Source organism: Sinocyclocheilus anshuiensis, unplaced genomic scaffold (assembly GCF_001515605.1).
Source record: "Sinocyclocheilus anshuiensis isolate Anshui unplaced genomic scaffold, SAMN03320099.WGS_v1.1 scaffold283, whole genome shotgun sequence".
In the NCBI taxonomy this organism is placed as follows: domain Eukaryota; kingdom Metazoa; phylum Chordata; class Actinopteri; order Cypriniformes; family Cyprinidae; genus Sinocyclocheilus; species Sinocyclocheilus anshuiensis.
The window spans coordinates 3475429-3488393 of NW_015549605.1; the positions used below are offsets into that span (position 1 = coordinate 3475429).

Sequence of the window (12965 nt, forward strand, 5' to 3'; positions counted from 1 at the left end):
CGTATATCACATAACTGGCATGCTCCGCTTCCTCTAACAATAGGCTCAGCTCTGGCAGCCAATCAGAGCAAAGCAGTGAGGTCACATGATCTGGCAGGTCTGTATTAGGTGAGCTTTGGTTTCGTTTGAAACTGTCTGCTGCCCGGACCCTCGAGATAAGACCCCATCTCTCATTCTTCCTGGTGAGACCTCAGGTAAGAGGCTTCAGATTTTGTTATCAGATCCAACTGACAGTTCCTTCATAACTAAAACCAACAATTGCATGCCTACCGGATTAAATTGATTGTGGGAAGTTTCCCATAATGTGTGAATCAGGTCTGAGGATCACCCTCTTCATTCCTTTTCATGGCGTAGTCTGTGCAATCATCAATGCAATGCTCGTCTTGTTCGCCAGAGGGACTGGTGGTTTGCATGCTTTGGGTTTTTGCCTTAATGCAGCTTAATACAGACTATCAATGGCAACATTCCTGCCACCGTCAGCCTGTGATTTTCCAGCCTTTCGGATGGAGCACGACCGGCCCTCGCTTATTAATGTAAAACGCACGTAACTCCAAAGTGAGATAGTTAATCTGCTGCAAAGACTGGCTGCTGCTGCCTGCTCTCATTATCACGAGGACTTGATTTAAAATCAAGCTTTATCCAAGATGATCTCTTTGTGAAGAGCGATTAGTTTGAGTGCCATCAGACAAGATAGGCTGAAGACCCCAACAGCTATTGAGCTGCAAATATTGAGTGAATATAAGATGATAAAAACATGTTTCAGTTGGATGACCTGCTGACCTTTGGACCTTCAGCAACTACAGTTTGAATTTAGACACTTCAATACAATGAAAGAATAAAAATGGTGTAGGATTTACTTTGAAACAATTTTCACTCAGAAACCGCTGGTGAATTTCACAAATAAATGCAAAGAAATTAGAAGAATTTTTTTAAATTAGAAAATGTACTACATTATTCTTTATTTACAACTCAAATTTTTTTTTTATTTATACAGTGCATGTTTCATTGCATTAAAAGCAAATATCAAACAAAGTGGTGCAAAATGAAATTCACTTTTGGCTTTTTTTTTGTAATTGTTGTCAATCAGCTGGTGTTTTGGTGATTTTTAGGAGGTCAGATCTCCTTGTCATTCATTACAAACACACTAAAAAATTAATAAATAAAATTGGTGTAAAAAATGGTGTAGAAACAATTTTCACATAGAGATTGCTAGTAAAGTTCACAGTTACAGAGAAATAGAGTAACACATTGAATTACATTTTCTTGTAATATTAACTCCAGTCATCTGTTTTATTTGAAACTTAGGAAAGTAAAAAATGTTTACAGTGCATGTTCCACTTTTTATCTCAATTGTGACCATCATAAAATTTTGTTTAAAAAATAAAAATCATAAAACTTTATTTTGTTTAATGTTTTTTCTTGAAAAGCATGCTATATTACTTAACATTTTGTTGCCCAATACAATGGCATTCACATATTTTTAATTGTGACTTGGGTCTATACATTATAAATAAAACAATATATTTTACAAGAAATACTATTTCAGTTTCTCTGCTTCAAAATTTCATGTTTAATTTAATACTCAACTGGCCATTTCTTTGTGAAATTTACAAGCAATTTTGAGTTATGTTTATTTCTTTTTCTTACTTTGTGGGACAACTATAAATCCTAATGAGTTGCATTAAAATCTAGACGGGTCTTTAACGTCATTAGAAGCTGTGGAACAATGTCCTGCACAAACAATGTGCTTCAAAAATAGATACCAAGGACACACTCGCTCTTGATTTACACAAGAGAATGAATGGCAGGCCTGGATGAGATCAGCCAAGTTCATTGTCTGGCAGAGTGTGGAGCACCTGTTCCAAACCGTAGTTTATGACAAGCAAAAAAAAATTCAAAGCTTGTTAAACACAGTTATGAATACGAATCCTTGTTATGGTCCAACAATGTTGAACATAAAGATTATTGTTCTCTGGGATCAGGGTCACTGGCAGAAGTTTAAAGAGGATTTGTTCTGCAGTTAGTACATGCTGAAATAAACTGAAATTGAATGAACTCATTAGACATGCATGGAAGGTCCTTTTATAATTGAAACTCATTTCCTTCATCAGGAATCTACTAGTCATGGCTGACACAGAAGAAGTCATGGAGGAGGAAGTTCAGTACGTATGAACTCATTACTTGTTACCCGTTTTAATTCATTTGTATTCCGAATGGAACACTGCAAAGTATTGACTCAGCACGGTTGTCTAATTACTCTATTGACATCTCATAGCATCTCATGTTACTATGGCAACGACTGACACGTTTGTATTGCGAGCTCTGTTATTTAGCCTCTCAGCGGAAAATTAAACCATATCTGTATTCAAAAAGCATCTCCATGAAGAAACTTTAACATCCATAAAACCTTTTCATTCCACAAAATGTTCTTTAGATTATTAAAATGTTCTTGGAAAAGTTGACATCACTGCGAAAACCCCATTTTGGAACCGTTATTTTTGAGAGTGTTCTCTTTATAGGCCTACTAAAATAATTGACACCGCAGTAATCTATAGTGTGACATTGTTGCCACATGCGTGTGATTGAATTATTTTGCATAAAATGTCTTAAAGTTTAATAGTCTGATCATGTAATAGTAATAGTCAGAGCAGAAATGTTAAAAAAAAAAAAACTTTCTAAAGTTCGCATTATATTGTGGGATATACAATTCTGTGCTAATACTCCAAGCACATACTGTATACAGCAGAAGCAGTGAAAGTAGTATGCAGTATGCTAGGAAATTCCATACACAACCTACTGTACATTGTTTATATCTACACTCCCAGAAAGCTGTCAGTGTACATCTTTGTACCTTATTTACCCCTAAATGGTACATATTAGTGCTTAAAAAGTACATACCTAAATTGTACATATTAGTACATTTTAGCCATTAGTACAAATTCAGGTTATAAAAACATTGTGGGATAACTGTTGAAATGTTTCTAAAACATTGACATGTCTAGTTTACTTGTTGTGATTATAACGTTATTTAAAGGTTACAAAAATGTTTCTCACAATGTTTTACGAACTTTTTCGCCCAAAATAAAATGTTTTTGAACATTTATTTTTAATGTTTTAGTGTTTTGTTTTCTTATCGTGATTGGAACATTATTTAAAGGTTTCAAAAATGTTTCTTATAATGTTCTACTAACATTTTTACCCAAAATAAAACGTTATTTGAACATTTATTTGAAATGTTCTACGAACGTTAAAATGTCCAGTTTTCTTGTCGTGATTAGAACACTATTCAAAGGTTCCTAAAACGTTCTACTAATTTTATTTTCTTTCCATACATTTTTTTAATATTCTAAGAACGTTTTCTCTCAACATTATGAGAACATTCATCAAGTACAAATAACATCATAATAACATCCAAGAATGTTCATCTTAGAATGTTTTCTCTCAATAAGAACATGTAATCAAATATAAATAATATTATAAGAACGCTCCATAAGCATTACTTTAAGAACGCTTTGTTCTAACATATTTAGAACCTTTAAAAAATGCTAGTGAGAGCGTTCCCTATTAGGGTGACAGCTTTGTTTCTGAGAGTGTAACAATTTTATGTATCATCTTTTTAATTTCTTTATCCAACTCAATGTCAGCTGTTTATCCTTTTCTTTTTCTCTCTTCACCATGTGATAGGGAAGGTAAGCCAGTATGAGATGAGCATGCTTATTCATGCACTAATCACTAATTATGTCCTGATGGAAATGGAGGCTGGTCCAAAGGAAGTTCTGCATGCTATTGTGCTGTTTTTGACTGTGATTTCACTTGGCCAGTGGAGCTGAGTAACTCAAGTGACTAATATCATTTTGTGTAGAGTGACATTTTAATATCAAGTATGTCCAGGCCATGTCTGTTTCCTCTTGTCTCAGATGTCAGTTCCCACATTCTGTCCATAACAGTCCGTAAATCTAATATTTGTTTGCAAGGATTTATGGCATAGTCAAAATAATTATGTGAAAATCACATTCAATTCATTTAACACATCCATATGATCACGCAAATGGCATTAGATTCTGAATATGAACTTTCTCGAAATGTCATTTACAAGCTGTTGGGTGGATCTCAATGTTCTGACAAAGGCTAAAGATGATCTGTTGACTTGATTCAGCATCTTGATCATGCAAATGTTCCTTTTATGCTTCAGAATGTATTTGCTACTAATCGTTATAATGTTCACACTGTAGTGGAGGAAACCGAAGAGGAAGGTAAAACCGTGTTCGCTGTGTGTTGTGTTGCTTTTCCTGCATGAGTTTCAATTTAAGATTATGATTAAATTAGATTTTGATACCACATATGTGACCCTGGACCACAAAACCAGTCAGAAGGGTCAATTTTTCGAAATTGAGATTTATGAATCATCTGAAAGCTGAATAAATAAGCTTTCTATTGATGTATGGTTTGTTCTGATAGGACAATATTTGGTCGAGATACAACTATTTGAATATCTGGAATCTGAGGGTGTAAAAAAAATCAAAATATTGAGAAAATCACCTTTAAAGTTGTCCAAATTAAGTTCTTAGCAATGCATATTACTAATCAACAATTAAGTTTTAATATATTTACAGTAGGAAATTTACAAAATATCTTCATGGAACATGATCTTTACTTAATATCCTAATGATTTTGGGCATTAAAAAAAAAATCTATAATTTTGACCCATACAATGTATTTTTGGCTATTGCTACAAATATACCCCAGCGAATTAAGACTGCTTTTGTGCTCCAGGGTCACATATGTGTCCTAAAACCATTAGAAAGACCAGTTGATTCTTCATTGATTAGAGTTTTTCACATGCATGCATGTATATATTTCAGTTTATTTTCAGTTAATTCATTCACTTACTCATCCTCGTTTATGTAATTATTTATTTCTTCCTTCTTTCTTTCACTTACTCTATCATTACCCCTCCTGAAGTGGAAGGTAAATTTTTCACAACATATACCTAGCAATAATTGTATTTAGTAATACAATGTATTTTTGGCTATTGCTACAAATATACCCCAGCGACTTAAGACTGCTTTTGTGCTCCAGGGTCACATATGTGACCTAAAACCATTAGAAAGACCAGTTACTTCTTCATTCATTAGTTTTTCACATGCATGCATGTAGATATTTCAGTTTATTTTCACAGTTAATTCATTCACTTACTCATCCTCATTTATGCAATTATTTATTTCTTCCTTCTTTCACTTACTCTATCATTACCCCTCCTGAAGTGGAAGGTAAATTTTTCACAACATATACCTAGCAATAATTGTATTTAGTAATTTATGCACCCATTATTTAATTGTTCACTCATTTTTTAATTGTTTTAGTGATTTAAAAAAAAAATTAGACCATAGTATGGAAGCCCATTTCCACCACAGAATAAAAAAATGAAAAAGGTCATTGTGAAATTTTTTCTCACAATTCAGACGTTGTTTCTCGCAATTCTAAGTAAAATTGCGAGATATATAAACTCACAGTAGTTCTCAAATTGAGTCACAATTCTACTTTCTTTTTTTTTTTCAAATCACAGGGGAAAAAAGTCAGAATTTGCTAGATATAAGCTCATAATTGCAAGGAATTTTGAGATTCTTTTTTTTTTTTATTCTGTGGCAGAACCAAGCTTTCATACTTTAGCAACTTTATTGAATTATTTTGAGTAAATTCACCTTTTTCTAATAACTTAGAAACATTTGTGGTGATTTTCTGTACATATACAATCACCAATGCAAGGTGTTTAGTAATTCATGTAATATTTTCATACTAGAGCCAGCCAAGGTAATCATTCCCTCATTTGATTTGTTAATTCAGTTGTTTAAATGTTTTATGATTTAAAAACAATAATATCTTAGGTACAATATCTTTAAACCCACTGAATCTTCACATTTAAATTTTTTATTTCATGTGTTTTATCCAAAACAATACATAAAGGAATTATCTGTTCCTGATTGACAGGATTTATGTTGTGGTATGTTTAAAAAATTTGAAGCTACAGTTTTTGTAAACTAACTGATGTGCTGTTCTTATAATAGAGCCTGCGGAAGTAGAAGGTAATTATTTCAGTTCTTATTAATATCATGGTTATTTGTATATACAAGTGTCTGTAAATCTTCATTCTTTTTAACCACTTATAACTATCCCATATCTGAACAGAGGAGCCAGAACCTGAACCACAAGGTAAAGCTCCTCAGGTTTATATTCATTCATAGAATATAGATTAAGAGCGAAACATTTAGCAAGAGTTTCCAGATATGGAGATGGAGGGGGGACGAAATGTGATAATCTGAATTGAATCAACTGCATGATGTGTCATTGTGAAGGCTGGAGGACAGAAACGGTTTATTTGTAAGGTTTGTATGTCATGATGTAACATATCAGTTCATTTCAATCGCATGAGTGAGGACTGTTGCTGTCAGAACATTGGGTCGTCACATTCAGCCGGGCTTTTGTTTTCAAAATCAAAACATTTCTTTAGTTCTGGATCGTTTCGTATTCCCAAATATTGTTTGCTTTTCCTTGAAACACTTCAAATGTGTTTATGCAAATAGTCTTAATGTGAAATTGTGTCTGTTCATCTGTCTTCATCTAACAGAAGCTCCAGTGGAGGAGGAGGCCACAGGTAACTGCTCCATAAATCACACACATTTGATTGATTCTCTGGGAGTCTGTAACATACTTTCTGCATCATATTCATAGCGATGATGTATTTTGTATATTTTTGTTATCCCCAGATGAGACAAAACCAAAGCCAAAGTATGTTCTACTCTGATATCTTTCTTTCTTATGTTTATCTCTATATGTGAATACTGCACACCGTCAGTATTCATGACCAACAATTATTTTACAGATTCATGCCAAATATCACTGCTCCAAAGATTCCTGAAGGAGATAAGGTGGACTTTGATGTGAGTTTGGATTTGAATTACATCACTTCCTGTAGTTGCTTCAAAGTGTTTGGAATGGAATACTGGTGTCTTGCTTATACTATACCGAATTATGTAAACCTGCACATTATTAATGATGAATATTTTCAATAGTATGCTATACATAACATTACATTTGTCACATGACTTTATTATGTGACTTTTATTTCTGCAAGTATTATGTCTGAAATTTGAACTGTTATTTTCCATTTTTAATCCAACGTAGTGTAAAAAAAAAAAAAACTCTTAAAGGGACAGTTCACCCAAAAATAAACATTCTTGTCATCATTTACTCATCCTCCACCTGTTCCTAACCTGTATGAGTTTCTTTCTTCTGTTGAAACAGAAGATATTTTGTAGAATGTTGGTAACCATACAGTTGATGGTAGCCATTGACTTCCATAGTATTTTTTCCATACTATGTAAATCAATGGCTACCGTCAACTGTTTGGTTACCAGGGGCGCGGCTACTTTTTCTGGGCCCCCTGAACAGCGTATCCACCTGGGCCCCTGCAGCGGTGGTTGGGAGAGGGGGGGTCGTCGGGCCCTTGGAATCGTCCTTAAAAAAAATTTATGCGACTCATTTAGAACTGCAAAGCTTTTCACACACCCAGCGTTTCCACCATTTCGGTCTTTTCAGAAGTAAAAACAAGTGTCATGTGTTGAATACCACACATTTATGCATGTTCTTCACGATTTGTAAAATACGGATGCTATTATTCGTACTATAGAGTTGTATGTTAGTGTAAACATAGCTTTCATGCGTGTGTAACAGGACATCCACAGAAAGCGTCAGGAGAAGGATTTATCTGAGCTTCAGTCTCTGATCGAGGCTCATTTCATCCAGAGGAAGAAAGATGAAGAGGAGCTGATCGCTCTGGTCAACAGAATCGTAAGTCCTGGAAGAACTATCTAATACAGAACAGGGTTCGACAGCTTTAAGTGCTAAATAACTTGTGATTGACAGTGTTGTATCTGTGCAGGAGAAGCGTCGCACTGAGAGGGCGGAGCAGCAAAGAGTCCGTACGGAGAAGGAGAAAGGGAGACAAGCCCGTCTGGCTGTGAGTGACATTCGCTTCAGCCAATAGGGAGCAGCCGTTTACCTCCATAATACTGAGTGCTAGCATAGAAATGTAGTGAAACTCTTTCCATCATCCCTCTTCAGGAAGAAAAGGAGAGAAGAGAGCAAGAGGAACAGAGGAAGAAACAAGATGAAGATGCTAAGAAGAAGAAAGTGCTTACTAACATGACACACCAGTACGGAGGAATCCAGCAGAAGGTTTGAATTAAGTGATTTCTAGAACTAGAAACATATGTTATTATTATATCATCATGCATTAGGGAATACATTTTCTTTTATAAAACTACCGCAGCACTACTAAGTTAGTTAACCAAACACTATCGATCTTGTCTTGCAGGGCGAGGGCCGCAAGGGGGCGAAGAAACAGACAGAGAGAGAGAAGAAGAAGAAGATCCTGGCGGAGAGGAGGAAGCCAATCAACATCGATCACCTGTCTGAAGATAAACTGAAGTAAGTCACCGCCGAACATGATCTCATCACAGTCAGATCAGCTGGTTGTGTGGAAATGGCCACTGACGAAGCTTCTGATTGGTTCTCGCAGAGAGAAGGCCAGTGAGCTCTGGCAGTGGATGATGCAGCTGGAGGCCGAGAAGTTCGACCTCAGCGAGAAACTGAAGAGACAGAAATATGACGTAAGTGCTGACATAAAAAAAACAACAAAATAACAGATTTGAATCACTGTCAATATGAATTTTGTATATTGTATTTTTGTTGCAAATAGACGTAGATTATAAAATGTTATTTAAAATTTTTTGATAGTTTGACACAACATAAATCACTTAAAGTCAACATGAAATCAAGTTAATTTACCTTTTCATTCACATTTTCGGTGTTACTGTGAACAATTAATTGGTTTTCCACCCAAAAATGACAACATCCAAGCTCTGACATACAGAAATCACTTTTTCACAATTCAACAAATTCCCACTATTTTTTTTTTTTGTAAGGTAAAAGTCCTACCTTATATTTTTATTTTACATGAAATATCTTTTGTTAAATATCTGATCATATTTACGAGTTGAATGCACATGAATATCACCACAAAATCGTAATTATGAGTGTAAAACTTTGGATTTTCTTTAAATCTTCTTTAAATTATATTTAAAATAATAATAATAATCACTTGTACAAATGTACAATATATCAGTATTATACAATTACATTAAAATATATAACAATTCAATTTACAGCACCTTCTGAAATTGGATAAAAAACTTTGTTTTTGTATGCAGAAACACTGTGCATTTATTAATAACTTTATTAATCATTTTATATATGTAGAGTTAACAAATGTTGTTGAATTTTATGCAGAAAAGATGCATCGCCATCTTGCTCTGACCAAAGTTATCTGAATGCAGCTGATGTACATGACAACTCATGGTCTTGAATGCACCAGTATATGCACATTACGGAATTAAAATCATTTGTGAATCATCTTAATTTTAAAAAACTTAGTCTGTAAAATAGTTCCCACTTGGGCACTGTGAAAAAGGCGTCCATGGCCTGCCTGTCTAAAACTCTGACTTGCTTCCAGATGAATGTTCTCCAGACCCGAATCAATGAGCAACAAAAGTTGTAAGTAACCGGCTGTGAGGGCGGCCACCTCACTTGCTGTGTAGCCTGCTGTCAGTAACTGTTGTCGGTCAGATTTGTGTCGGGTCTGGGCTCTTGATCGGTCGCCACCGTGGGTGAAGGGAGGTGGCGTGCTTGTGGCTGTAATCAGGCAGCAGACGTCTGCGAATCCACAGGTTTCCCTATCAGCTGGTCATGTTGAAATTGTCTTTTGTGCTTAGCAAGACTTCCGTATGTGTCCCTTACAGGTCACTCAGCTACTGGCTAGAGTCAGAGATCACCAGAGGTAAGTACCCTGAGCCTCACTGGTCACTTTCCCCTGGTTTCAACGAGGTCTGGGTGAGAGGAAGGAAGCAGAGGAAGTGTTGCTCTTAAGCAGAGCAAGACAAAGCCGTTTTGGTCTGATCTGCTCAACAGACCCTGCTCCTTTCAGATCCCAGGCCCGATGAAACCGCACGATCTTGACCGGAGCGAGGTTGGAGCATGTGGTCCAGCTCAATCCCAGCGTCAGATGGGGAAACGTTTAGGATTTTTACACTCAATCCTAATAGGACCAGTTCAAGTGGCTCCTTCAGTACTTTATTGTCATCACCAACACATACAGTACATGAATTTGTCCACATAAACTGACAGAAACATTCATATATGCAGATAAATACATATTAATTATTAGAAATGTTCACCCAAAAATCCAAGATGTAGATGAGTTTGTTTGTTCATCAGAACAGATTTGGAGAAATGTCGCATTGCATCACTTGCTCACCAAAGGATCCTCTGCAGTGAATGGGTGCATCTTGATGAATATGTTTCTTACAAACACGCTGCTTTTCACCTCTCAAAATCATAACTGATGGACTGGAGTCATGTGGATTACTTGTGATGTTTTTATAAGCTGTTTGGACTCTCATTCTGAGAGTTGACCCATTCACTGCAAAGGATCCATTGGTGAGCAAGTGATGTAATGCTAAATTTCTCCGAATCTGTTCACATAAAGAAACAAATTCATCTATATCTTGGAAGGCCTTAGTGTGAGTCAATTTTCAGCAAATTTTCATTTTTGGGTGAACTATTCCTTTAATATATTGATTGGACATAGATGAGAGAGACTCCAGTAAAACGGTAAGTTCAAAATGAATATTTTGCCTCTGGAGACGGAATCTGTAGGCTGAACGAGAGGGTAAGAAATACATTAGGGCAAAACAAGACTGAAACATGGACTGCATGCGAATGAGTGATGCGATTTTCTTGCATGTGTTTGAAACGTGTCTCTTCTAATCTTGTGAACTGCTATTCTGATAATGTTTTTTTATTTAGTTTCCACTTCACTTGTTTTAAAATGTGTAAGGACAGGAATCATTTTTGGTTTATGGTTGTTGTTTTAATTAATATTCAAGGATTTGCTGATGAATATTAATTAGGGTATGCTCCGATAAATAGTCTGTGTAATTTGCTAATTTGCAAGTCAAAATTTTAATGCATTTTGATTTAAAATTTAAATGTGCAAAATCATTTAAATCATTTCAATAGCATAATGTCATGCTCTGATTTAGTAGATCAATGGACTGATGAAAGGATCAACAATTATCTCAAAAGTGTTTGTTTTTTAATATGCAGGTTTGATGATTATTTTTCTCTTTTCAGTGCCAAAGGTCGTGGCAAGGGCAAGGTTGGTGGCAGGCTGAGGTAAACGTGCAGTGAATCGAGGCACCACAGAGATCCAGAGGACTTTGTCTCCTTCTTCACATATGCATTTGTAGTCATTATGAAACCATTGTTCTGTTTGATTGCACATGTAGAGACAGTAAAGTGACATATTTTACTGATGTCCTGTTTTATTCCTGCTTTTTTGTCTTAGACACACAGGTATTTTGCAGTCATATCATTCATTTTATCCCTGCAATATTAAAAGAGTCAAACTGCCCTACAAAGTGTCCTGGTGACTCTTTCTCACATACTTATCCATCATTTTACAAAACCAGTTTTTTAATCACTATTCCCACACATGGAAATGTAATTCATAAGCAGTGCAAAGGAAGAAGGTGCAGAGCCAATACGATCTTAATAATAAACTCATTTCAGCATATTATGAAACCAATGAAAGTCATAAGTATAGAAAGAGGACCTTGTTAAACAAACAAAACGCATTCACTCAATGGATTGTCTTCTTTGAGAAATGCATATTGATCAATATAAACTTTATAAAAAAATCACCACTGGCGGGCCCATCCCATTTAAGTTGAATAGACGTGATTTGCAGTTGTGTAATTCACAAAAATCACCACAGGACGGTGCAACCCATTTAAATTGAATAGACTCGATATGCGGCAGTTAAATCACCACTTGAGGGCGCAACCCATTTTAGTTGAATAGAATTGATATATGGCAGTGTAATTCACAAAAATCACCACTGGAGGGTGCACCCCATTTAAGTTGAATAGAAATTATTTGCAGCGGTGTAATTCACAAAAATCACCACTGGAGGGCCCATCCCATTCAAGTTGAATAGACGTGATTTGAAGTGGTGTAATTCAGCAAAATTATCATAGGAAGGCGCAACCCATATAAGTTGATTAGACTGGATTTGCAGTGGTGTAATTCACAAAAATCACCACAGGAGGACGCAATCCATTTAAGTTAAATAGACTCTATTTGCAGCAGTGTAATTCACAAAAATTACCACAGGAGGGTGCAACCCATTTAAGTTGAATAAACTCGATATACTGCAGTTAAATCACCACTTGAGGGCGCAACCCATTTCAGTTGAATAGAATTGATATATGGCAGTGTAATTCACAAAAATCACCACTGGAGGGTGCACCCCATTTAAGTTGAATAGACTTGATTTGCAGCGGTGTAATTCACAAAAATCACCACCGGAGGGCACAACCCATTTAAGTTGAATAGACTGGATATACGGCAGTGTAATTCACAAAAATCACCACTGGAGGGTGCACCCCATTTAAGTTGAATAGAATTTATTTGCAGCGGTGTAATTCACAAAAGTCACCACTGGAGGGCCCATCCCATTTAAGTTGAATAGACTGGATTTGCAGCGGAGTAATTTACAAAAATCACCACTGGAGGGTGCACCCCATTTAAGTTGAATAGACTGGATATACGGCAGTGTAATTCACAAAAATCACCACTGGAGGGTGCACCCCATTTAAGTTGAATAGACTTGATTTGCAGCGATGTAATTCACAAAAATCACCACCGGAGGGCACAACCCATTTAAGTTGAATAGACTGGATATACGGCAGTGTAATTCACAAAAATCACCTCTGGAGGGTGCACCCCATTTAAGTTGAATATACTTGATTTGCAGCGGTGTAATTTACAAAAATCACCACTGGAGG

General features: G+C 35.8%; 1 protein-coding gene across 5 annotated transcripts; it reads left to right on the plus strand.

The window, feature by feature from the left end:
* Window positions 1-99: 99 nt before the first annotated feature.
* On the plus strand, window positions 100-11530 carry LOC107658902 (troponin T, cardiac muscle-like). Of its 5 annotated transcripts, none has more exons than XM_016447614.1 (18): window positions 100-194; window positions 2112-2162; window positions 3685-3689; window positions 4233-4253; window positions 4963-4968; window positions 5265-5270; window positions 6066-6083; window positions 6187-6210; window positions 6626-6652; window positions 6765-6786; window positions 6881-6938; window positions 7732-7848; window positions 7940-8017; window positions 8122-8235; window positions 8375-8487; window positions 8579-8669; window positions 9572-9612; window positions 11251-11530. In XM_016447614.1, exons 2-18 carry the CDS (start codon window positions 2125-2127, stop codon window positions 11294-11296), a joined length of 825 nt encoding a protein of 274 aa, XP_016303100.1. In that variant the 5' UTR covers window positions 100-194; window positions 2112-2124; the 3' UTR covers window positions 11297-11530. The 5 variants fall into 5 exon arrangements, with proteins under 5 accessions (XP_016303100.1, XP_016303101.1, XP_016303102.1 ...); XM_016447615.1 differs by lacking the exon at window positions 9572-9612 and adding an exon at window positions 9858-9895; XM_016447616.1 differs by lacking the exon at window positions 5265-5270.
* The last annotated feature ends 1435 nt before the right edge of the window (window positions 11531-12965 follow it).

Excerpts from the sequence above, each read along its gene's own strand:
- LOC107658902 (XM_016447614.1), top strand. The coding sequence starts at position 2,125 with ATGGCTGACACAGAAGAAGTCATGGAGGAGGAAGTTCA. Across the intron at positions 7,849-7,939 it reads TCGCTCTGGTCAACAGAATC|GAGAAGCGTCGCACTGAGAG; the intron begins GTAAGTCCTGGA and ends GTATCTGTGCAG. Across the intron at positions 8,670-9,571 it reads TGAAGAGACAGAAATATGAC|ATGAATGTTCTCCAGACCCG; the intron begins GTAAGTGCTGAC and ends ACTTGCTTCCAG.